Source organism: Equus caballus, chromosome 15 (genome assembly GCF_041296265.1).
Source record: "Equus caballus isolate H_3958 breed thoroughbred chromosome 15, TB-T2T, whole genome shotgun sequence".
Classification (NCBI taxonomy): Eukaryota; Metazoa; Chordata; class Mammalia; order Perissodactyla; family Equidae; genus Equus; species Equus caballus.
Genome location: NC_091698.1, coordinates 90,557,187 through 90,579,725, shown reverse-complemented (window position 1 = coordinate 90,579,725; position 22,539 = coordinate 90,557,187). Strand labels below are relative to the sequence as shown.

Genomic DNA, 22,539 nt, shown 5'->3' with positions numbered 1-22,539 from the left:
ACTAGGCTGAAACACTGTTCAAACCTGCTTTTAAGATACGTTATTCTATTTTCTAAAGACGAAAGAAAACAAGCAGCAGGGAAAAACAAAAGCCCTTTTCAACTACTTCTCAAATTTTATTCACCCATAGTGTAAATAATGCCTAAGCAGCCACTGCATTTTAGTGAAGCTGTAGTTTTTCTGTCTAAAATATTATTCCCCTTCACAAGTTTTTCTTAGGGCCTAGAATTTTACCTTACGCACTGGACTAACAAGTTTACTTTGGCAATACTTAAGCTTAAGCACCTTAACTCACCCTTAAATCAGTCCTCTGAAAATGACAAACTCTTTGGAAAACGCTGTTCTGCAGAAGGGGAGGGTTAGCTAGCTGCAGGGTGCCCTCTTGTGGCCCAGAGGAGTGACTGGACTCTTTTTCTGCATCTGAAGAGCACAGCATTGGATGGAGTGAGTCTCATGAAGGTCTCTAATCTACCAAAGTAAAATAATCTCCAGGAGCAAGCAGTTAATTACACATCTTAAGTTCTGTTCACCATTATTTTCTATTATCAAACTCCACACTATGTTAGTACTATAGAACATGACAAAATAAAGACGTGACCACAAGGGCTTTCATAATCAATTAAAGTTTTCTAAATATTCATTAGGTATATGGAAAACTAGTATTTTTGATGCCTTAAGCTATGTAACGGTGAGGTTAAATGGGATGCCCCAATGAAAATCACAGATTAACAGGACTGATAAAGTCCATTCAAAAATTTATGTGCTCACTATATGCTAGTCATTTAAAGCTAACGATCTACAGAGGAAACTAATATAAAACAAATAAACTGTAACTAGTAATATAATAAAAGTACGTATAAAGATCTAGAAGTCAGATGAGGAAGTAATTAATTCTACCGCAGATGGCAACAGGACAATAGATTAAGAGTCTTTTTCAGTTGAGTCTTCTAGAAGTTTATTAAGCAAACAGAGAACAAGGAGAGATTTTTGGAAGAGAATAGTGAACAATTACGTGTGGCTAAGCAAACACAGCATACATATATAAAACAGCAGGACAAGGATCAAGGAAGGTTCTTTTCTGAGCAAAGTAATTATGCTTCATTACCAAAATATAAGACATTATCTAACCAAGGCAATCAAATCAACTAGATACAATCTCACTAAAAATTACTGCTGAAAGTTAAAAAAAAAAAAATAGTCTGGTAATCACTACAACTACAAAATTGAATAATCCGAGATTTTAAAAAACCCACATCATTTGGAAGACATAACCACTATTTTCAAAAAGATTTATGATTAAAAAAAATCTCAATGGCTCAAATAATCAAAGTGAGGTATGCATTCTTAGTATTCATAAGTATTTACCTCTCCCATTCCCCGAGATTCTAATGCAAGAGCTTGAAAATCATGATTCATTTCATCCACAGATCAAACCTGTTGAATGACAAAAACAAAAATTAGTAGAAAGAAAAATTTAAGAAATAGATTGCATTAACTATTTTTATATTAGTATATTGCTGCTATTACTGATGTTAGCATGAGCTGAGAAGGGCAAGAATCCATTTCTCCATGAAGACAGGTTTTCCTAAACAGAGCACATGACAGCAATCTACACTCTAATTTGTAGGAAAATCTGGGATCAAGGGTTCCTGGGTTATTCTGTGTGCAAAAAGAAACCCTTACTAGTTTTTTTTTTTAAGATTTTTTTATTTTTCCTTTTTCTCCCCAAAGTCCCCCGGTACACAGTTGTATATTTTTAGTTGTGGGTCCTTCTAGTTGCGGCATGTGGGATGCCGCCTCAGCACGGCTTGATGAGCGATGCCATGTCCACACCCAGGATGTGAACTGGTGAAACCCTGGGCCACCAAAGTGGAGTGCGCGAACTTAACCTCTTGGCCACACGGCCAGCCCCCTTACTAGCTTCTTGAGTAAAAGAAGAGAAGGAAAGTAAAGACTAAAAGAAGTGAGCTCGCATACTAAAATAGTTATCTTGTTTTTTTATGTTGCAGTTCCTATCACAAAATTATTTTGCATTATTTCTTTAAGATTTTTCAAAATTTCTCAGCATTTCATTATTTGCAGATCTTATAGCAATGATAAAAAACATTTCACTGAAAATATTTAAATGGTGATACAGTTCTACCTCAAAGCAATAGATAAATTAATCAGCTGTGAGAGTAATTATAATATTCACACATTTCCTTAAGAATAATTTGGGGGGGGGGGGGACTGAGTGGTTAAAGTTCCACACACTCTACTTTGGTGCCCAGGTTCAGATGCTGGTTGCAGACCTACTCCATTTGTCAGCCATGCTGTGGAGCTATCCCACATACAAAAAGTAGAGGAAGACTGGCGCAGATGTTAGCTCAGGGCCAATCTTCTTTACACACACACACAAAATAAAAATTCCTGGGGCCAGGCTGGTGGCATAGTGGTTAACTTCGTGCACACTGCTTCAGTGGCCCAGGGTTTGCAGGTTCAGATCCTGCAAACCACTCATCAAGCCATGCTGTGGCAGCATCCTACATACAAAATAGAGAAAGACTGGCAACAGATCTTAGCTCAGGGCCAATCTTCCTCACCGAAACAAAAACAAAAACAAAAAAACCTGAAGCCACTACAAATTCACAGCCTTCAAACTTTTGGGCCTTACTATGTAATCCTATTATTTTCACCAGTCAATTCTCTCTCTCAAACTCCATAGTGTCTGACACTACAAAGCACTCCTCCCTTCCTGCAATACGTTCTCTGTCGCTACTTCATCTCTTTTAATTCTTTTTACTTTCCCATGTGTTTAGTCACTTCTTCACAGACTCCTATTTGTTTCCTCAACTCGTAAATGTTAGCGTTTCTTAGAATTCTATCTAAGGTACTCTGTTTACCCTTTATTCTGAGCAATCTCATCCACTCATTGCTTTGAGAACTATCTGTATATGCTTAGGACCCTTGCCTCCAAATCTCTCTCCTCTTCAGAATTTCCAATTATCTCCTTCTTTCTTCCTCACTTATAACGTAATTCTTTCCTTTCTTACACCAATACACAATCACTAAAGTCAACCTCCTACATCTCACTTAAATCTATTTTCCAGTTATCCGGTTATGCAGACTACCATCATCTCTTACATAAAATACTGCAATCCTCTCCTGTCTTCCTAACCTACACACTGATCTCCAAAATGTAATTAGTCATCTTTCTAAATGTACTCTGATCACCTGACTAACATATTTTAGACCTTGACTTAAAGACAAAGCTCAAACTCCTCAATGTGGCTTACAAGGGGACAGAACTGGATTCAAATTATAGTTCTGGCTGTTGGTAACTCTGGACAAGGAACCTAAACTGTTTTTTCTCAATTTCTTCCTGGGAAGATAAAAGCAGCAGCTGCTACATGGCTTGTTGTGAAAACTGAATCAGATAACATAAAACACAACAGTGCCAGGCACATAAGCATTCAAAAGTTAGCTATTAGGGGCCAGCGTGGTGGAACAGCAGTTAAGTTCACATGTTCTACTTCAGCGGCCCAGAGTTTGCCGGTTTGGATACCAGGTACAGACCTACAGACCGCTCATCAAACCACGCTGTAGCAGGCATCCCACATATAAAATAGAGGAAGATGGGCACAAATGTTAGCTCAGGACCAGTCTTCCTCAGCAAAAAGAGGAGGAGAGGCAGCAGACACTAGCTCAGGGCTAATCTTCTCCAAAAAAAAAAAAGTTAGCTATTAAAAAAAGCTCTTCAATCTCTGCACCAAATGGTACTTGGACAACTGGATATCCACATGCAAAAAAGGAACTTCAAGACATTACCTTACACTTTAAAAATTAACTCAAAATGGATCATACACCTAAACGTAACACCTAACAATATAAAATATCTAGAGAAAAGAGGAAAGCTGTGTGATCTTGTGTTTGGTAGTGAGTTTCTAGATCAATATCAAAAGCAGAGTCCATAAAAGAAAAATTGACATCTAAAACTTTGACTTCATTAAGAAGAACATGTGCTACAAAAGACACTGATGAGAGAATGAAAAGACGAACTGCACACTAGGAGAAAAATATTTGCAAATCATGTATCTGACACAGCATTTGTATCCAGAATACAATAAAAACTTAATTAAAAAAATAAAACAACAAACAACCCAATTTAAAAATGGGCAAAAGATCTGAACAGATACTTCATCAAAGACGATATTCAGATAGCAAATAAGCTATTCTTTTCTCATAACTTGCTAGAAAAGCTGGATTCGTTAACAGTTCTCACAAAGCGCGCATTTCATTCATCTTTCCATCAATTCAGTAAGTTTTTACTGGGCATCTGCAATGTGTAAGATTTTGTAGAGAAAAAAATGAGTTAAAATATGGTCGCTGTTCTCAAAGAGTTTATTTAATAAATAAGTCTCCGATGTTTCCTGGTGATTGGAGGAATAATTCCTATCAGACCAAACCCTCCTGCAGATAACTATAAGCTCTGGACGAAAATATAAAAACTATGTGAGGGTAACGGAAAACAACTAAAAAACAAACTGGAGTGCACTCTACACTTCAAAGAAAGGACTGGTACAGAGTGAGGTTTTTATAGCTTTTTTGCCTGAAGACAGGCCTGGGGGTGGAGGTGGGGCACCAAAATTCCTATAGAGAACCCAGGCTTGAAGAACCAAAGGACAGAGTTTGGGGCAACCAGAGCTGCTGGAAACTGAGGGAGGAAGCTTCAAAAAGGAGACAACCAAATTCTGAATATAAATTCTGCTAAGATTTTTAGACAATTTCTGCACTGTACATGCGTGGGGCAGACTCCAAGCAACCCAACTAAGGCTAAGAGATCTAAGCAGAAAGGTCTGCTACTGCTGACCACCACAGAAGTCACAGGAATTTGGAGTCAGAGTCTCATGAAAACAAAAACAAACAAGAAACCAATATTCACCACAAAAACATAGCAGAATCTAGAGTACCTTCAATGTATCAAATAGAATATCTGGAACACAACCCAAATTGCTAGGAATATGTACAAACAGGCAAACATGACCTAGACTAATGGGAAAAAGTAATGAAGACCAACCCAAAAGATGACTCAGAGGTTAGACTGAGCAAAGATCTTAAAGCAACTACTATAACTGTGCTCAAAATGAAAGAAAACAATATGGTCCTAATGAACGAAAAGACAAAATTTCAGCAAATAAAGAAAAACTATAGAAACAACCAACTGGAAATTCTAAAACTGAAAAAAAATCTTTCAAAAATTTCACTGGATGCCCTTAACAGCAGATAGGAGATAAAGGGTCAGTGATTTTGAAGATAGATCAAGAGATTTCCAATAGGAAGAAAGGAAAAGGAGAGAGAAAAATGCAGTGTAAAGTTATTTTAAGAAACAATGGCCAGAAATTCCCCCAAATCTGATGAAAGTAAAATTTACAGATTCAAGTCACTCAATGAACCCCAGGAAAGATAAACAGGAAAACAAAACAAAACACCCATACCCATACACATTATTTAAAAAAAAGTTGAAAACCAAAGATAAAATTCTGAAAGCAGCTAAAGCAAAAGCAACATTACATAATGGGGGAAAACGATATGAATGACCACTGACTTTCATACTAGAAACAATGGGGAACAGAATATGAAAGACCAGACTTTAAGGTGCTGAAAGAAGAAAGAAATGCCAACCTAGAATTTTATATCTGGTGGAGATATCCTTCAAGAATAAAAGCTAAAAGCAAGACATTTCTAGGGGCCGGCCCTGTGGCCGAGTGGTTAAGTTTGCACACACGCTTCGGTGGCCCCAGGGTTTCACTGGCTGGGATCCTGGGCACACACATGGCACTGCTCATCAAGCCACGCTGAGGTGATGTCCCACATGCCACAACTGGAAGGACTCATAACTAAAATATAGAACTATATACTGGGGGGATTTGGGGAGAAAAAGCAGGAAAAAAAAAAGGAGATTGGCAACAGTTGTTAGCTCAGGTGCCAATCTTTAAAAAAAAAAAAAAAGACATTTTTAGATAAAAAGAAAATTTATTACAACAGACTTCCACCATAAGAAATGCTTAAAAAAAAATTTCTTCAGGCTAAAGGGAAATGATACCAGATGGAAACTCAGATCATCAGGAAGGAATGAAGAGCACCAGAAATGCTAAGTTTGTGCGTAAGTAGGTACAAAGGACTATATTTTCCTCTTGATTTCTTCAAAATATGTATGCCAATTTAAAGAGAAAATTTCAACGTTGTATTATGGGTTTTATAACATATGTAGCTGAACCAACTTACTTACACTTACTTATATCCAATACCTGCTATAATAAATCTCTCTAGCCATACCATCATCACACTCTGGGTTTTAAAGCAAAACCCAGTTTGAGATCAAAATTTTCTTTTATCACACAACATATATGTAACATATATACATATAAAATTTTATATACATATATATTTTGTAGGGAAGGAATATTTATATATATCCCCCCAATTACCAAGGTAAGTAAAGGAATCTTGGTCCAAATGTGTCCTACACTTTTCAGTCACACAAAGTTCTCCATCTTAATATGACACAACTCATTCTAATGTCTAGTACAGTCTGCTTAAACCACCTCTGATTTCTAAATGTTTCTTCAAAATTCCCTAAATTTGGACAAGGTCCATTTCATTATTCCATAGGTACGTCACAGGGTTTCCCATATTGCCCTAGACTCTATGTCCTTAATATTTTTTCTTAGATTTACATTTGTGATCTACCTTTCTCTTAAACCTTGTATTTTCCAGATCTCACATTCCATTACAGCCTCAACTTCTTCCAAGCATTAACTGCGTCCCAAATCCGATGGACAATTCAGATGAAAGCTTCAGGATATTGACATGTTATAAGGAATGACGTATTTTCAATCACCTAAAAAGGCTTCTTAATATTTATGCAGCTTTCTAACTTCTCAAGAAGGCTTCAGATTTAAATCCTACCACTTTGACAATGCATCCATGTAATATCCATGTAATAATCCATGTATGTAACTTTGTAATAAACATACATTAAATGATATTAGGCCCTGAAGTCTATGCTCTACATAGAATGATCATACCAATTACAGTCATTAGAAAAAAAATCTTCCGTGTAACATCTTATTTATCTGTACCCTCAGAGAAGATTGTCCTTATTAAGATAATTGTTCCCTTAGGGCCAAAAACATAAGGTTCTTATTATTTGGATGGAAATGGCTCTAAGATGGATCACCATTCTGTTATCCTAAAGAAAGAATAATGGACAAATTTTATACATAAGACAATATGGTAAAGTAGAAACAGTATGTGATTTAGATTCAGAATAGTTTGTTTTGACTTTTGCAAGCTGTTTAACCTGTAAATCTTAATTTACTTATCTGTTGTATAAATCAAATGAGATAATGTATCCAAAAGTGTTTCATGAGCTATTACTAAAAAGTGCTCAACAAATACTAGTTATCATTAAGAACATCATTATAGACTATGCTGGAAAGAACTGACACTTCCTGAAGCTCTTGGGGCACTCAATGTTTGCGTCTCTTATGTCTGCTTTTGTTAGTATTTCAACCTCCTGCTTTGCTGTCAGGTTAAATATGACTTGACTTGAACATAACGGTGCCACTTCTGACTAGCTTGCTTTTAATTTGCAGTCATCTGTTGCCTCAGATATCCAAGTACAGTAGACTTGTAAGAGTAAACGGGCTCTTGGATGGAAATTGCTTCTAACAAACACAAAAACATATTCTAAAGTTACAATCCTTTCTTAGGAAAGCAATTTCGCATCATATATATAGGTTCATATCTCTTGAATCAGTTTCCCTAACTCTGGGAATCAATCCTAAAAATAAAACCTAAATATAAAAACACTTTAGGGGGCGGCCCGGTGGCACAGCGGTTAAGTGCGGATGTTCTGCCTCGGCAGCCCAGTGTTCACCGGTTCTGATCCCGGGTGCGGACATGGCACCGCTTGGCAAGCCATGCTGTGGTAGGCATCCCACACATAAAGCAGAGGAAGATGGGCACGGGTATTAGCTCAAAGCCAGTCTTCCTCAGCAAAAAGAGCAGGATTGGCAGCAGCTGTTAGCTCAGCGCTAATCTTCCTCAAAAAAAAAAAAAAACACTTTATGTACAAAGATATTTGCAGTACGTTGCTTGCAGATCCTGAAATTACAGACTGCGTCACTGTCACATAAGAGTTAAGTGATACAACACATCTATAAATGGAGTACCATGTAGCTATTAAAAATATTTGCTTGTAATTAAGAAAATGCGTATATAGTAACATTAAGAAATATTGAAAGGAAATAAACCAAAAACCATACACTCCTTAAGTGATCAAAGTACACCAATTTTTTCATTGATTTATCTGTATCTTATTACTTCTCTACAATAAATCTGTATAACCTATGAATTAGAGGTGGGAAATTTTTATTAAGACAAAAAAGGAAGAGAGTAGTAGATTAAAGAAATTGTCTCAAGAGTAAAAGCACTGGAGCTTTACTGAAGCTCTTTTTTGCTTATTTACAGGTTTTCATCTGTGGTGCAACCTGGATGAGGTCATAAATCAACCTCTGGATAAAAGTGAGAGCTCCGATAGCTTTATGGATTCATTCTTTCTTTTGTGGTGAATCATGCCCCAGTGTGGGGGTCAACAAACTTTTTCTGTAAAGAGCCAGAGAGCAAACATTTTAGGCTTTGCAGACCATACAGTCTCTGTTGCTTCTCAACTATGCCTTTGTAGCACAAAAGCAGCCACAGACAACATCAAAATGAATGAGTAGGGATGTGTCCTAATAAAACTTTTTTTATGAACAGTGAAAGTTGAATTTCATATATTTTTCATTTGTCACAAAATATTATTATTATTTTACTTTTTTCCAACCATTAAAAAATGTGAAAACCAATCCTAGAGAATGGGCCAAACAAAAACAGGTGATGGGCCAGATCTGGTCTGTAAGCCACAGTTTGCAGATCCCTGCTCTAAGGCATTTATTCTCTGAACTGCTCCACAAAAAATCAAATGTAGATAACATCACTCTCAAATCTGATCAAACCAAAAGTTAAGCATCAGGGCTTTGCTTTCAACTGTTTCAGTTATACTATCCCCACACAAACTGCTTTCTTATACTGAATGGAGATTTCAGATTACACTTAAACGGAGGCCATTCTATTATTTTCTTTAAATGACTAGGATTTAAAAGAAACAAAACAAAATACAAAATAAAAAAAACAAACTCACACAAGTCAAACTTAGCTTTTCAGTTTAGGGTATTACCATTTATTTCCATCATGAGGAAGAGAATGGAGTAAAGTGTGGGCAAATAACTGTTCAAACTCTCCTGCAATAACCTCCATATTAGCAATAATGAAGTTTAAGAGGTGGAGGTCGTACATATGCCACTAAGTGGGCCTCCATTATTTTTGCAAAATGCCAATCTGCTATGTTCTATGCAGCTACAGATGTTGGTATCATCTTATGGCAAGGGAAAAGTAAGAATTTAGACGTGAATTTAACAACTTTACTCTGAATAGTTAGATCTTAGGGAGAAACAGAACAATCTTTTCTTCTAACAAGCAACAGAGTATCCAGCAACCAGTTATGTAATATTGAATTGACTAGGTTTACTGGAAGAAAATGTATCCAGGAGTTACGGTGTACACAGTATTGCTTGGGGTGTAAAGTCTGTCTCCAATTTGTCTGTTATTAAGCCATGAAACTTCTCAATATTATTTCCTTTAATAAACAATCAGAATTTGCTAATACAGAACATACATAATAGAATCTCTTCTATGGCCAAGAGCAATCTTGAAGTAAATTCCAATGAAAAAGTTATAGCTTTTGAGGTTATGATTCTTCATTTCCTAGCAAAAGAACAGTTTTATTAAATTCTAAAATTTAATAGTATTAGCTTATTTTTCTGTAGGAAACATTATTACTAATTACATGAGAAATATACATAAAGCACCTCAAATAACAACTTGGTTAAGTTCTGAGAGTTTTCATACTTACTAATGCATAATCCAAAAGATTTACAAACAGTCTGTGTAAGGAACCAAAGATATGCATTAATAGGTACACTTATATCATTAATAGTACTAAGTTTTCTTAGGCAACATCTGATCCAATTCCTCACCATACACCTACCATAAAAAATAAGCTGGAGGGAAAAACTATTTAGAGCTACAAAAAATGGTATTAAAGCACTTTCTTACCACCATATGACACTAATCACATTTTCATAGTATTATAATACTTTCTGTTTTAGGGTCATCATAGAAATTAAACTCTGGGGTCAAAGGGGCTAGGAACTGTGTTTTAGCCATCTAAATGCTCAATATATATTGTACGAAAAAAATGTATGAAATGTAAATTCATATATGAAATTAATATGTGAACAGTGTTTATTAATATATGATGCTTGTTTTAATAGAGATAATAAACAAAGCTCTTTCTCAGACTATTTGTACTGCTGAAGACATTTACTAACATACAATGACTGAGTGCAACTTCCCATTGGCACTACTTCCCCAAATTGGTCCTCTAATACCTAGAGCTTGTTGCTACCTTGTGCATCAATTACAAAAACAAGAAAATCACACAAAAATTTAACTGATTCACATAAATTAAGTCAACACACATGAAGAGTACATAAGCTGCTTATATAAAATGTTGTTGGTAGTCATCCTTCTCGGACTGTTTTTAATGAACAGAGTCACTGAGCATTAGTGGTGTCTACCGCAAATAAACATATGCTAAAGTCCTTAAGAATACCTTTATACCTTGACCATTTTAAATCACTTTTGCAAATTTGCCAAAATGTTTAGCAATGCCTTTTCTTATCCATATGACAAAAGTAAACTTAAATCCAAGTTTCAGTATTAACAGCAGACCATTAGTCTTCAAAGATTTAACATTAGAAGTTTCTACTAATCATTATCAACACCTAGTACATAATTTGTTATTTTTCTGGGGGCATTAAATGAATCATATACTTTTCTAGTGGTGTTGGATACATCATTTAGCTAGTGATTGAGCCAAGATCCACATCAACATTTTTTGATATCTTGTTTGCCCATGTCATGGGGGAACAATACTGCTAGTTTCACTAGCATAACGAACAGTATTACTGACTCAACTACATCGAGAAGTCAAATTCTACATTTTGAATAAAATCTGGCAAAAAATCTGTCAACAATATACAGACTTCCAGAAACAGAAATCATGAAAGACTCTAGCTCAAATCTTCCAATTAAGATTAGAAATCAGATTATTCCAGCACTAGCCATTTAGATATTAAATAAAAATTTACCCAACATTTCTGTGCAAGAATGCTCTAGCTCTATGAGGATAAATCTCACAGAGGTCATATTCTCAAGGAGGCAAAATAGGATAAATATATAGTTGCATATATGCAAATATAAGGCAAGATATTTTTTTCCTTAAAATTCTCCCAAAGGAGAATCACCATATATTCAAGTCTTTACAAAGTTTCTTATATTACAAGGCATTTTCTCGATTTATTTTGAGAAATAAAATACTGTCTTGGGAAATTCCTTTATTTTGAAAAATACTGCTTAGAGAAGATCTACACACTAAAACAACCTCAACCAATGCTAGTTTTTGGTTTTTTTAGATATCACCTGAGAGAAGCAGGTCAATTAACTAAGAGGGAAATAAAGATGACATGCTTTAGAAAACTGTTAGCGCAAAGTGGCTCTAATGAGTCAAAGATACATGTGAAATGTCAGATTTATGATATGAAATGAGCGCCTCAAAAGCAGTACTTGCAAATTAACATTACTTTGTTATTTAAAAAGTCATCATCCTAAAAGTGGAACAAGCAGACATTATATGCCTTATGATGTAATATGAAACAAATCACCACCTACCCATGAATTATTATTGCCTCAAAAAAAAAAACAAGCCCTACCAAACTTCAATCTATCTAATAAAGCCACTAGGTCTAAATACTAGTTTATCAGAAATACAAGGGAGATAGAAGAATAAAGTCAACAGATAACACAAGAACATAATCACTCAATCCAGAACATGGGAAAAAGGAAAAATTATCTAGTTTCACTAACATAACTGTGACATGAAATTTTAAAAGAGGAGAGAGGGAGGACTATTATATAGACTAATAGGCTTAAATGTCAAATATATTGGGTAAAGCTTGCTTGAATCCTGATCCTAACAAACCAACTATAAAAAAAGACTTTTTAGGGAAATTAAATATAGAATGGGTATTAGATGACATTAAGGAATTTTGTTAGCTGTGATAATAGCAAGAAGATTCTATTTTTACGTTAAGTCCTCATCAGTAAGAGAATTTATACTTAAACTGGCATGTTGTCTAGAATTTGCTTTGAAACATTCTTTTAAAAAGTAAAATAAGAGTGTAAACAAGATTTCACACAATGTTGAATATGGATGATAGATATCTGAGGGTGCACTATACTATTCTGTCTACTTCTGTGTTTGAAAATTTCCATAATAAAGTTAATGAAAGACATATAACAATTGATAGAAGGCCATGTGAAGCAGGTGGTATTTAAGCTGGTCCTTGCAGGATAGGTACAACTTTGACAAACATTTTTTTTTTTTTTAACATAACATTTATATAAACTGCAGGCTATACAGGTGGTTACTCGTCACAAGGTTAACTGACTTAGGGTCCAAGCTGTTGTATAAATTTAATGTCACATTACTTCTTTGATATTTTTGACAAGTAGTATTATGAAAATTTTTTCATAAAAACTGATTTCCCAATAAGCCCAAACCTCTTTGGACTAATTTTTATCAGACACCATGCCCCAAAGAAAAGAAAAGAATTTACTGAGCACTCAATTTTATGCCAGAGATCATATTAGGCACATTATATCTAATTCTCACTACAATCTGGCAAAGTAGATATTACATTTCTACTTTACAAATAAGGAAATTGTGGCCAATTTCCCTACCCTAAAAGACAATGCTACTAAAACAGAAGATTCAATACTTTCAAGACTCCAAAAGCTCACTCTCTTTCTCCAAACCAACCAAACATAAACCATCACTCAGCCGATATGTTAATTATACAACTCTCTAAAAGCTCCTTCCTCCAACCTTCCTTTTGTTTACACTATTCCAGTCCCCTGACAGCTCTTCACCATTTTTCTCTTCATGTGCAAATCTTACAAATCCCTCAAAGTCTGGCTCAAATGCAACTTTCTCCATTAAAACCTACTCTAAGCATTCTTTTTCTTAATGCATTTAATTGGCATTTTTCAACGTATTAATAACATCACCTTATGCATTAAACTTAATTTAAAACTTCTCTAAATCAGAATTAGAATAGAAAAAATATGTAACGCAGTTTTGCAAACTGTTCTGATTATGCCAGTGTTCCACGAAAAGTTAATAGTTACTACAAGGGAGGAGATCAAAACAGAGACAATAAGGATACTGTATTAGGGAAGGAGGGAAACTGATAAAATTATCAACTATGTACCCCTTAAAAAGCATGAGATACATGCTTTTATGTATATATGGGAAAAAAATTCCAGGATACTAAGCAAAAAAGGCAAGGTGAAAAGAGTCTCTTTCTATCACCTCATTTTTGTAGAAACAGGAAACAGGTGTACATATATATGTATACATGGAAAACAATCAGAAAGAATGACACTTAACTGTTTAAAGTGGCCACATCTGGGAAAAGGGTATGCATGATTTTTACTTCACATTTTATAGTTCTTTACTCCTTGACTATTTCCCACTTGCTACTTTTTTTGATAAGATTAGCCCTGAGCTAACATCTGCTGCCAATCCTCCTCTTTTTCGCTGAGGAAGACTGGCCCTGAGCTAACATCCGTGCCCATCTTCCTCTACTTTATATGTGGGACGCCTACCATAGCATGGCTTGCCAAGCTGTGCCATGTCCGCACCCAGGATCAGAACCCACGAACCCCAGGCCGCCAAAACAGAACGTGCACACCCAACCACTGCACCACCGGGCCAGCCCCGTTACTTATATTTTTGAAAATATTTAAAATACATCTTATTAAAAATCCCTAAACACATTTATTTATATAGTTCTTATTATAGTTAAGTGAGCTTGGAAATCAATGGCCTTAAATATAGTAGAACTCATGTTTCATAAATACACCTGTACATAAGCTATGTATCATGAATTATAAAGAAACATGACAACAGCACCTTATCAGTAAACTAAAGCATCATTTAAAAGAAAAATATTCTCACTCTAGTCTTATTTGTAAACTTCTAAGGGTTTTAAGGCAATGAAAGGAATTTACATGTATACCCAACACCTACTACGGCAAATATCTCTAGCCACACCTTCATGACATTTTAGGTTTTAAAAAGGCAAAATCTTATTTGGAGATCTAAATATTCTCTCATCACCTGATTTAAAGGAATTGAACTCATGTGGTTAGCACCTAGTTTTCTAACCATTTCATGTAGGTTAGTTCTACCCTATTCTTCCTCAAAGTGTAAAAAAATGGAGGAAACCAAATTATACATTTAAACTCTACAATATATTTGACAGCATGCTGTGATGAAAGTGATTTACATATTTCTAGCTTTCAAAGTATTTCATAGTATTGTTCTTTTGACAATAGGTTAGGGAAGAAAAGGTGAACTGCTTAAAAAAAAAAAATGCCATGACTCCAACCACCCACGACTATCAATGACCTGAATTCAGAAAATCCCAATGGAAGCCAAAATACGCCAGTTACGTGCTACATTCTACTCCTAACAGCAATGTGAATAAGGAAGATTAATCACTAAACGATGCTAACTCCAAGTTTGATGTTCTAAAAGTTTAACCACCTGGGGTAAAATAAATACATCAACCACATTAAGAATTGGGATGGATCAGAGGTATACCTTTCTTAGTACACACAGTGAGGACCTCTTCACTGATAACCAGAAAATGAAATGTGTTAACATTTTGCAAACTCTTCATGTGCCCATCAGGGATATAAGTACCCCAACTTTAGGTCACTGGTTCTCAAACCCTCACAGTCCATCAGAATCTAGATAGACGATTTAAAAACTACAACTATTCAGATCCCACCTATCCAAGACTGAACTGAATTAGTTTGGGCAGGGAGAGAGGCATAGATTTTTATTGGTATTTTTTTTAAGCTCTCCAGTTGATGCTTCCCTGTGCACATAGGACTGAGACCCTTATACATCACCATATCTCCCATGGCTAAGGAATATACCCACAAACACCCTAGAAATGATTTTCTAACTAAAAAAATTTGTATTATCCATCATGGTGTAACAGAAACCAGAATCAAAAGACCCAAACTACAGCTCCATGTTTGTCTCTAATTAGCTGTATGAATTCAGACCACTTGAACTCTCTGGCCCTATTTCCCCTTTTGCAAATGAGAATACCAATGTCTCCTTCATAGCGTTACTGTGAAGACTAAATGAGATTATATATGAAATTGAAGTATCAGTGCTTTCTAGAATATTAATGACCCACCATGAGTGAATACGCTTTTTTCTGTTTAAAAAATCAATAGAAAATTCTTTGACCCAGTAATTTCCCTCCTGGGAATTTACCTTACATAAACACCAGCAACAAGAATGAATGAACTGCATAACAATACTGTAGCACTGATTGTAACAGTTCAAAAAGAGAAACTGAACAACCCAAACTCAACAACAGAAAAATGGTTTAGCAAAATAAAAAGCCATGCACTAACTATTGTAAGCTATTTAAAGTTATGTATAATATAGTAAAATGTTCGTGATATTAAATAAAAATACCAAGTTGCCTAAGATGTATCATATATGATCCCATTTTTGTTTAAAAAAAGGAGAGGGACAATATATGTGATTATATGTATGCGTAGGGGATGAAAAAATAAACACCTAACTGCAGTAGGAAAGGAGGTACTGCTGGCTTTATCTTTGTATTTCTGTGTTGTAAGGCTTGTTGAAGTTAGCAAACTAAAGTTTTTCTGAAAAGGTCCTATATCAATACAGTTTAAAGGCCTTAGAGCTTAGAGGCTTTATAATAGAACAGAGTACAAGTGATCTTAGGTTATTTTCAGTTCCTATTAGTACTAGGTTGAATGCCCAACAATTGAAGACTTGGCTCAAATGGCTAGCTAGTAATTTTCAATTGTTACACATTATCAATTAGAATCAATATAGCACCAAGAAGAAATAACTTAAGAAATGTTAGGTTGTAACAGAGAACTAAAGGAAGTTATTTGAATGCATGATCTGAGACAACTGGAAAAAAACAAAAACCATTTTAAGCAAGAGACTTTAACGAAGTTTTATAAGGATTTTTTTCTTTAGGCTAGGATTTTCCAAAGTGTGTTCCTTAATCACCAACTCACAAAGTTCTTTGAAATAGGAGGTTCCTTGTCTAACACATTTAAGATATGCTGCTCCCCAGCACCTACTTGTTCTTTTCCAAGCTGACCACATGGTCATTTTAGAATTCATTCTGTGTCATTAGCATTGTAAAGCCTCTGAGAAGTCCTACAATTAAAATTGCTTACCTTTAACCCAGTACTATAACTTTTTTCTGTAAATATGTTAACACAAAAGACTGCTTCGAGAAGCAGTTTTTCTAGCCACTTCCAGAAAACAAAGAAAAATGAATGAGTTGTATAACGAATTTCAACTTTCTTAACTTTTGTCTGGGAAAAGTCATAACAGTTAAAAGTTTTAAAACATATTTAGCTTATTATGACTATTATGAATAGTCTAAGTAAATGAGCTGTATAAGTCTTTGAATTAAATAAGAATCTTTTATTTATTTTTGAGGAAGATTAGCCCTGAGCTAACTACTGCCAATCCTCCTCTTTTTGCTGAGGAAGACCGGCCCCTGAGCTAACATCCATGCCCATCTTTCTCTATTTTATATGTGGGACGCCTACCACAGCATGGCTTTTGCCAAGTGGTGCCATGTCCATACCCAGGATCTGAACCGGCGAACCCCGGGCCGCCAAGAAGTGGAATGTGGGAACTTAACCGCTGCACCACCGGGCCTACCCCTAAATAAGAATCTTTTAGATGATAAGTATGAATTGTGATTTTTAAAGTTCTCAAAATATTCAAGAACAAACCTTGAATTGGTGATCATTTGTTTCCCAAGAACTTTAAGTGAGATGACCAAACCAATTTCCTAAATATACCGAGGTTTAAAAAAATATTCTAAGTTGGGGCTGACCCGGTGGCCGAGTGGTTAAGTTCATGCGCTCCGCTGCAGGCAGCCCAGTGTTTCGTTGGTTCGAATCCTGGGCACGGACATGGCACTGTTCATCAAACCACGCTGAGGCAGCATCCCACATGCCACAACTAGAAGGACCCACAATGAAGAATACACAGCTATGTACCGGGGGGCCTTGGGGAGAAATAGGAAAAAAAGATAAAATCTTAAAAAAAAAAAATTCTAAGTTGTTCCTTAGAAAATTAAAAAAAAAAAACCAAAACACCTAGACTGCAGCGTCTGAAAAGAGAAACCAAATCTGTTAGTTTCAAGGAGTACTAAGTCGTATACCAAAAAAGTGTCTGTGGTAGAAACATTCTTGAGTATAATTTAAGTGAAATTTACTCTATATTCATTCAAATAAAAAGTTTTGGAAGGCACACTAAGTATCTCATAAGAAATATACACAATAAAACAAAAACTAATCTTAGGAAAATAAAGCAAATATTGAATAACAAAAATAACAAACTAAGTTTAACTTCTGTAGATACAAAGATAAAGGGGGGAAAACACAGTATATTACATAACAATTCTCATTGTCTATAGAAAGAAATCATACCAATTCCTTGGAGGCAACCTTATTTCTAGCACCAAGCTTTAAAAGAAATTTCTTCTATGCGTAGTATAGAGGATAGAGTTGTAAAAGAAAATATCTTCAACGACATTCTCCTTAACAGATGCAAGGTTTCATAATCTCATTTTTATAGTCAGCCCCTCAAGGACAGTCATGTACCTAACTTCTAAAAGAATCCAGGGAAACCAATTCCACAGTAATTCTGTAAGGGTTCCAGGACAACGTGGTCTAAATCTTCCCAAGTTATAATCTTGGATTTCCAAAGTCTTTCAGGATTGTCCAAATTAGATAAGGCCCTTAAATGTGGTGGTCCCCTACCTAGCCCTCCAATCATCTCTTTAATTCCCCTCCCTATCCCACTTTAAGCTCTGCCATTCTCCCCGTCAGGGTCGCTACACATATGAATCAATCTGGCTGAATGCCATTTCACTCATCTTTTGATGAAATTAACTTCTCCAAGTCTTTCGAGATTCAACTTTTACCTCTTCTGGAAAGCTTTTCCTGACCCCTGCAGTGTCTACCTAGGTGAGTCCACAGCACATCTGTAACACCAGCTCGGAGGCATTTACTGTACTGCACTGTAATCATGAGTTTAAGCATCTTCCTCTCCACTTTACTATAAACTCCTTAAGAACAAGGATCACATACCACCAACATCTAAGGACAGTGTGGCACACAATAGTCCTGCAAACCTCAAAAAAATGTGTGCAAGTTTCTAAGAGTTTAGCTTGATTAAAAGATACAACTTAGCATATCCAGAGTAATAAATGGACTGAATGTTCCCCAAATAATACCTTATGAATATCTTCTCAACCAGACTTACAATAAAAGTTAGCCAACAATTTATCTTTGGCAAGACCCTAGAGTACTCACTCCTATTTCTGGCACTGTAGCAGCCACAATTCAGAGATCAAATGAAGGCACCTAAGATTCTCCTTTGGATGAAAAGCAATCAATTAGATTTCAACTGCATGGTGGTTCAAGAAAACATGTGTAGGCAAAACCCGGAGCTATCATCTCCTCTAAATTTCAAATCTTAATCCTGTTTATGTTGAATTGGTTTTAAAGATTCAAGTTTTACCACAGAAAACAACGTTTTGCATTTAATCATGTTAAAAGTGCTAATAAAATACTACGTAGATGTTAATAAATGACCTGGTCATCAAAATGGAAGATGCCAGTAGCTCCTATCTGTAAGTAAGTCTTTCTTAGTATTTAACATAAATCATACACTATATAGTCCATAGTTTTCTCTACCTACAATTTGCTCTGTTTGACTGCCTAGCAAAGACCTACGCTTAGAGTCAGCCTGCCGCTACCACGCCTTTACCTTCTTTAACATCTGAATGAATAAACCCAGCTGCATCTTACACAGTCAGCTAAGACTATCTCCCACTGATCCCTAATAAGTCTTTCAGAAACAGCGCCTAAAATCAGAGGTCACAACTTGGAGATCTACAACTTAATACTCTTGACAAAGGATGTCCATGACAGAAATGACAAAGATCTTCAAACTAGGTTCTCTATATACTTAGTCGGTTTTCTTCTGGACTAAAAATAATGTAAAAAGTCTTCCCTCCCCCTCCACACCATTTCTTATGTACTTTGGCAGTCAGCTGCAGGTTTTATTCTCCCAAGCAGGTGTCGAATAGGTGGTTTTGCAGCGTCATTTAATAGTCAATTTCACCAAATCCCTTCCAGGAAGTAGATTTTTGAAGCTTTTTGTGGTCCAAATATACATTTCACCCTTGGTAGGTGATAATGACTGTCCCTTTTTTCTGTCCCATTTGCAGTCAAAGTATTCTAACACTCCAACTACCCCTTCTCCTTTTCACACTTCTTCCCCTTTTTTGTACTTGGCAGCTACAGTGAAATCCTGTAATATGCACATAAGGTGTAGACATTTGGATGTTTTCCAGTACTCTTCTCTAAAATCTTTTATCTCTCTATAAGAAAATACTAAGAGAACAGAAGTTATATGAAAATCTGTGATATATAAACTGAAAATGGACAGGATTACAGTAGCTAAACTTGCAGAGGTGGACTATATTAAGAAATTATCTTTTTGCCAACATGCTTGAACAGCCAATCCTTTTTAATTCTTTAAAACATTTTAGAAAAATATAACAAGCAGGCAGGCAAGGGTCAAATAAAACTTTTCATTTAAAACAAAGGTCAACAAAACACAAATTTCCATAATTTCATTACGAATTAAAACGACTCCCTGGAAGGTGACACGTGTTTAATTACGCAGGTTAATTTTTCATTAATAAAGTTGGATCTTTCGAGTTATTGGGGAAAAAAGTCACTAAGAAAAAAATATATTAACCTTATGTCTGTAAACATACTGCTACCTGAAACACTGAAGAAAAAGCATTTATCATACACCTACTTACGTAATAATTCTACAGTGTTTCACTGCAAAAGGTTGAAAAAAATACTTCTCTATAAATTCACTTTTCCCACTACAAAAACAAGAAATTTTAAATGAAAAATACTTTCTATATATATTGTTAAATATAAAAATCACTATTAAAATATTAGCTTCTAAATGACAGAGTTTAAGGAAAACTTTTCCCACCACATCAGAATTCAGCAGTGAGTGAGAGACAAAGGAGTTTTAGGCTGATGGCAATCCAAATGTCTCCTTTATTACTGATAAAGCTACACTGGAAAGCATAATTTAGACCTAGGCCAACTGGACTTCTTAACACCACACCCCGTAATTATTTTAACCCAGTCGCAGGTAGCACTGGATAACCATGGTCCTCCTTCAGAAAGGGGCAGAGTCTATCCCTAGTGGCTTCATGGAGAAGCAGAACAAAGTGCTTTCCACAGGGGGCAGACTCCCAGAGACGAAAGGGGATGAACACTACTTGATCAGTTCCTTCTTACAAATCCATCAAAAGGAAGAGTGAGAAGGTGGAACAACAGGAGCAGGTCAGACTATTTTTATGCTTTTTTAAAAACAGCAAGAAATCTAATACATCACAAACCAATTTACTCAGTTATAAGTACAATTTTTATCTTAATCACACCTGTCAGTAAACAGTCTCAAACTGTGAACGCAAGCCAGACAAAGCCATACAAGATGCAGACATTTAGATATTTAAAATATCCACTAAGTCTTAAGAACATGAAAAAATACAAAGTATTTTCCTATCTTAGAAACCCAGAAAGTTCAAAGGTCATTGAATTAGGAAGTATGCAGAATTTGAGTCCAGGAGACAGGAACCAACCTCCACTTAAATTATGAAGATCCGGTCAGTGTCTATAAAAAGGAGACAGTCTGGTCACTAAGAAGACTGGCTTTGGATGGCACACCTGGCCCAAATCTCCGATCATAATTACTTCTGCCAACTATGATAAATCTCCGAAGACAAATTATCTTTCCAAACTCCAGAAAGATTTATAAACATGTATGGAAGATTTTAGAGAAACAAAATCCTAACATTAGTGTCTGTCTTAAGACTGCATTATTTGGCTTATATACTTGTAATGCCTAAGAAAAATTGGCCTACTATAGTGACAACCTTGTAAGACCAATTTAAATATGGTAGTAATTAAGACTTTTTTTAAAAAGTTGAAATCTTACTAAATGTTGAAACAACTTTGACTTTTGAGAACTTTGGACTCAGACAAATGAGGGAAACCATGTATTAAAATTAAACAGTTTGTTTGAAGATGTCTGTTAATGGTAAATCTAACTCAAAGATAAAACAGCTAGACTCGTGTAAATAAAATGAACTTAAAAAAATGGGGGGACGGCCCCGTGGCCGAGTGGTTGGGTTCCCAGGTTTCGCTTCGGTGGCCCTGAGTTTGCTGGTTCGGATCCTGGGCACGGACCTGGCACCATTCACCAAGCTATGCTATGGCAGCATCCCACATAGAACTAGAACGACTTACAACTAAGATATACCACTGTGTACCGGGCTTTGGGGATGGGGGGTGAGGCAGTAAAAAAAAAAAAAAAAAAAACTCTGAACTTAAGAACCAAGATTCCAAAATATAACTAATTTTTAAAATTAGTGTAAACCTTCTCTGCATAGAAAAACTGGCCCTCAAGGGGACCAAAAGACAATTCTAAATAACTTAATTCCACCAAAAATTGGACTTTTAAAAACATTCTTGCAATAAGCAAAATGTCAACTATTTATGATGACTATGCAGACAAAGCAAGCCATTTTTAAAAAGCAGGATATTAAAAGCCTAAGAACAGAAACGTAGGCAATTAAAAATATTTATCTTTGTATTTTTAACAAGATTCCTAGCCAGCATTCTTTAATTCATCCTCCAATACTCCAGTTCACATGGTGAAGAGTCACCTATTAAACACGAATCTAAGGAGTAAACAAGCTTTTAAAATCCTTAGGTAACAGCGTTTACTAAAATTGTTTTCTTGATATACAATACTTGTACAAGTATTACATTTCTCTTAAGCATTTAAAAGCATTTTCCTAATAAAGCTTTCCCTAAAAAGCTTTACCAAAAAACGTCATCAGTTTTCTTAAGTTAAAATCTCATAAAGTACTGAATCCTGATTTTAAGGGACATGATTGTCTTACTGTACCTAATATATCCGCAATACTCTCCCCTCTGAAATGTTTAAATGTATGTTAGCATGAAAAGCTAAGTTAAGAGAAGTGCGTTCTCCCTAGTTATGTTCTCAGAAGTAACAAACTTCTACACGCACGTTTGGGCGTGAAACTTTGAACAATTTATTTTCCCCAAATT

The 22,539-nt window shown here is 35.5% G+C and overlaps 1 protein-coding gene across 34 annotated transcripts in view; it reads right to left on the bottom strand.

Annotated features, from left to right (window-relative positions):
* Window positions 1-22,539, bottom strand: part of PUM2 (pumilio RNA binding family member 2) — a 93,905-nt gene that overhangs the window by 70,143 nt on the left and 1,223 nt on the right. For 21 of the 34 annotated variants that reach the window (XM_023619457.2, XM_070235872.1, XM_070235875.1 and 18 more), the window contains exon 2: window positions 1,366-1,434. In XM_023619457.2, coding sequence (XP_023475225.1) covers window positions 1,366-1,416 — 51 coding nt within the window. In that variant the 5' untranslated portion in view covers window positions 1,417-1,434. Of the gene's footprint in view, window positions 1-295; window positions 421-1,365; window positions 1,435-22,539 lie in introns of all 34 variants that reach the window. The other 13 variants (XM_070235881.1, XM_070235886.1, XM_070235884.1 and 10 more) reach the window with 1 other exon arrangement.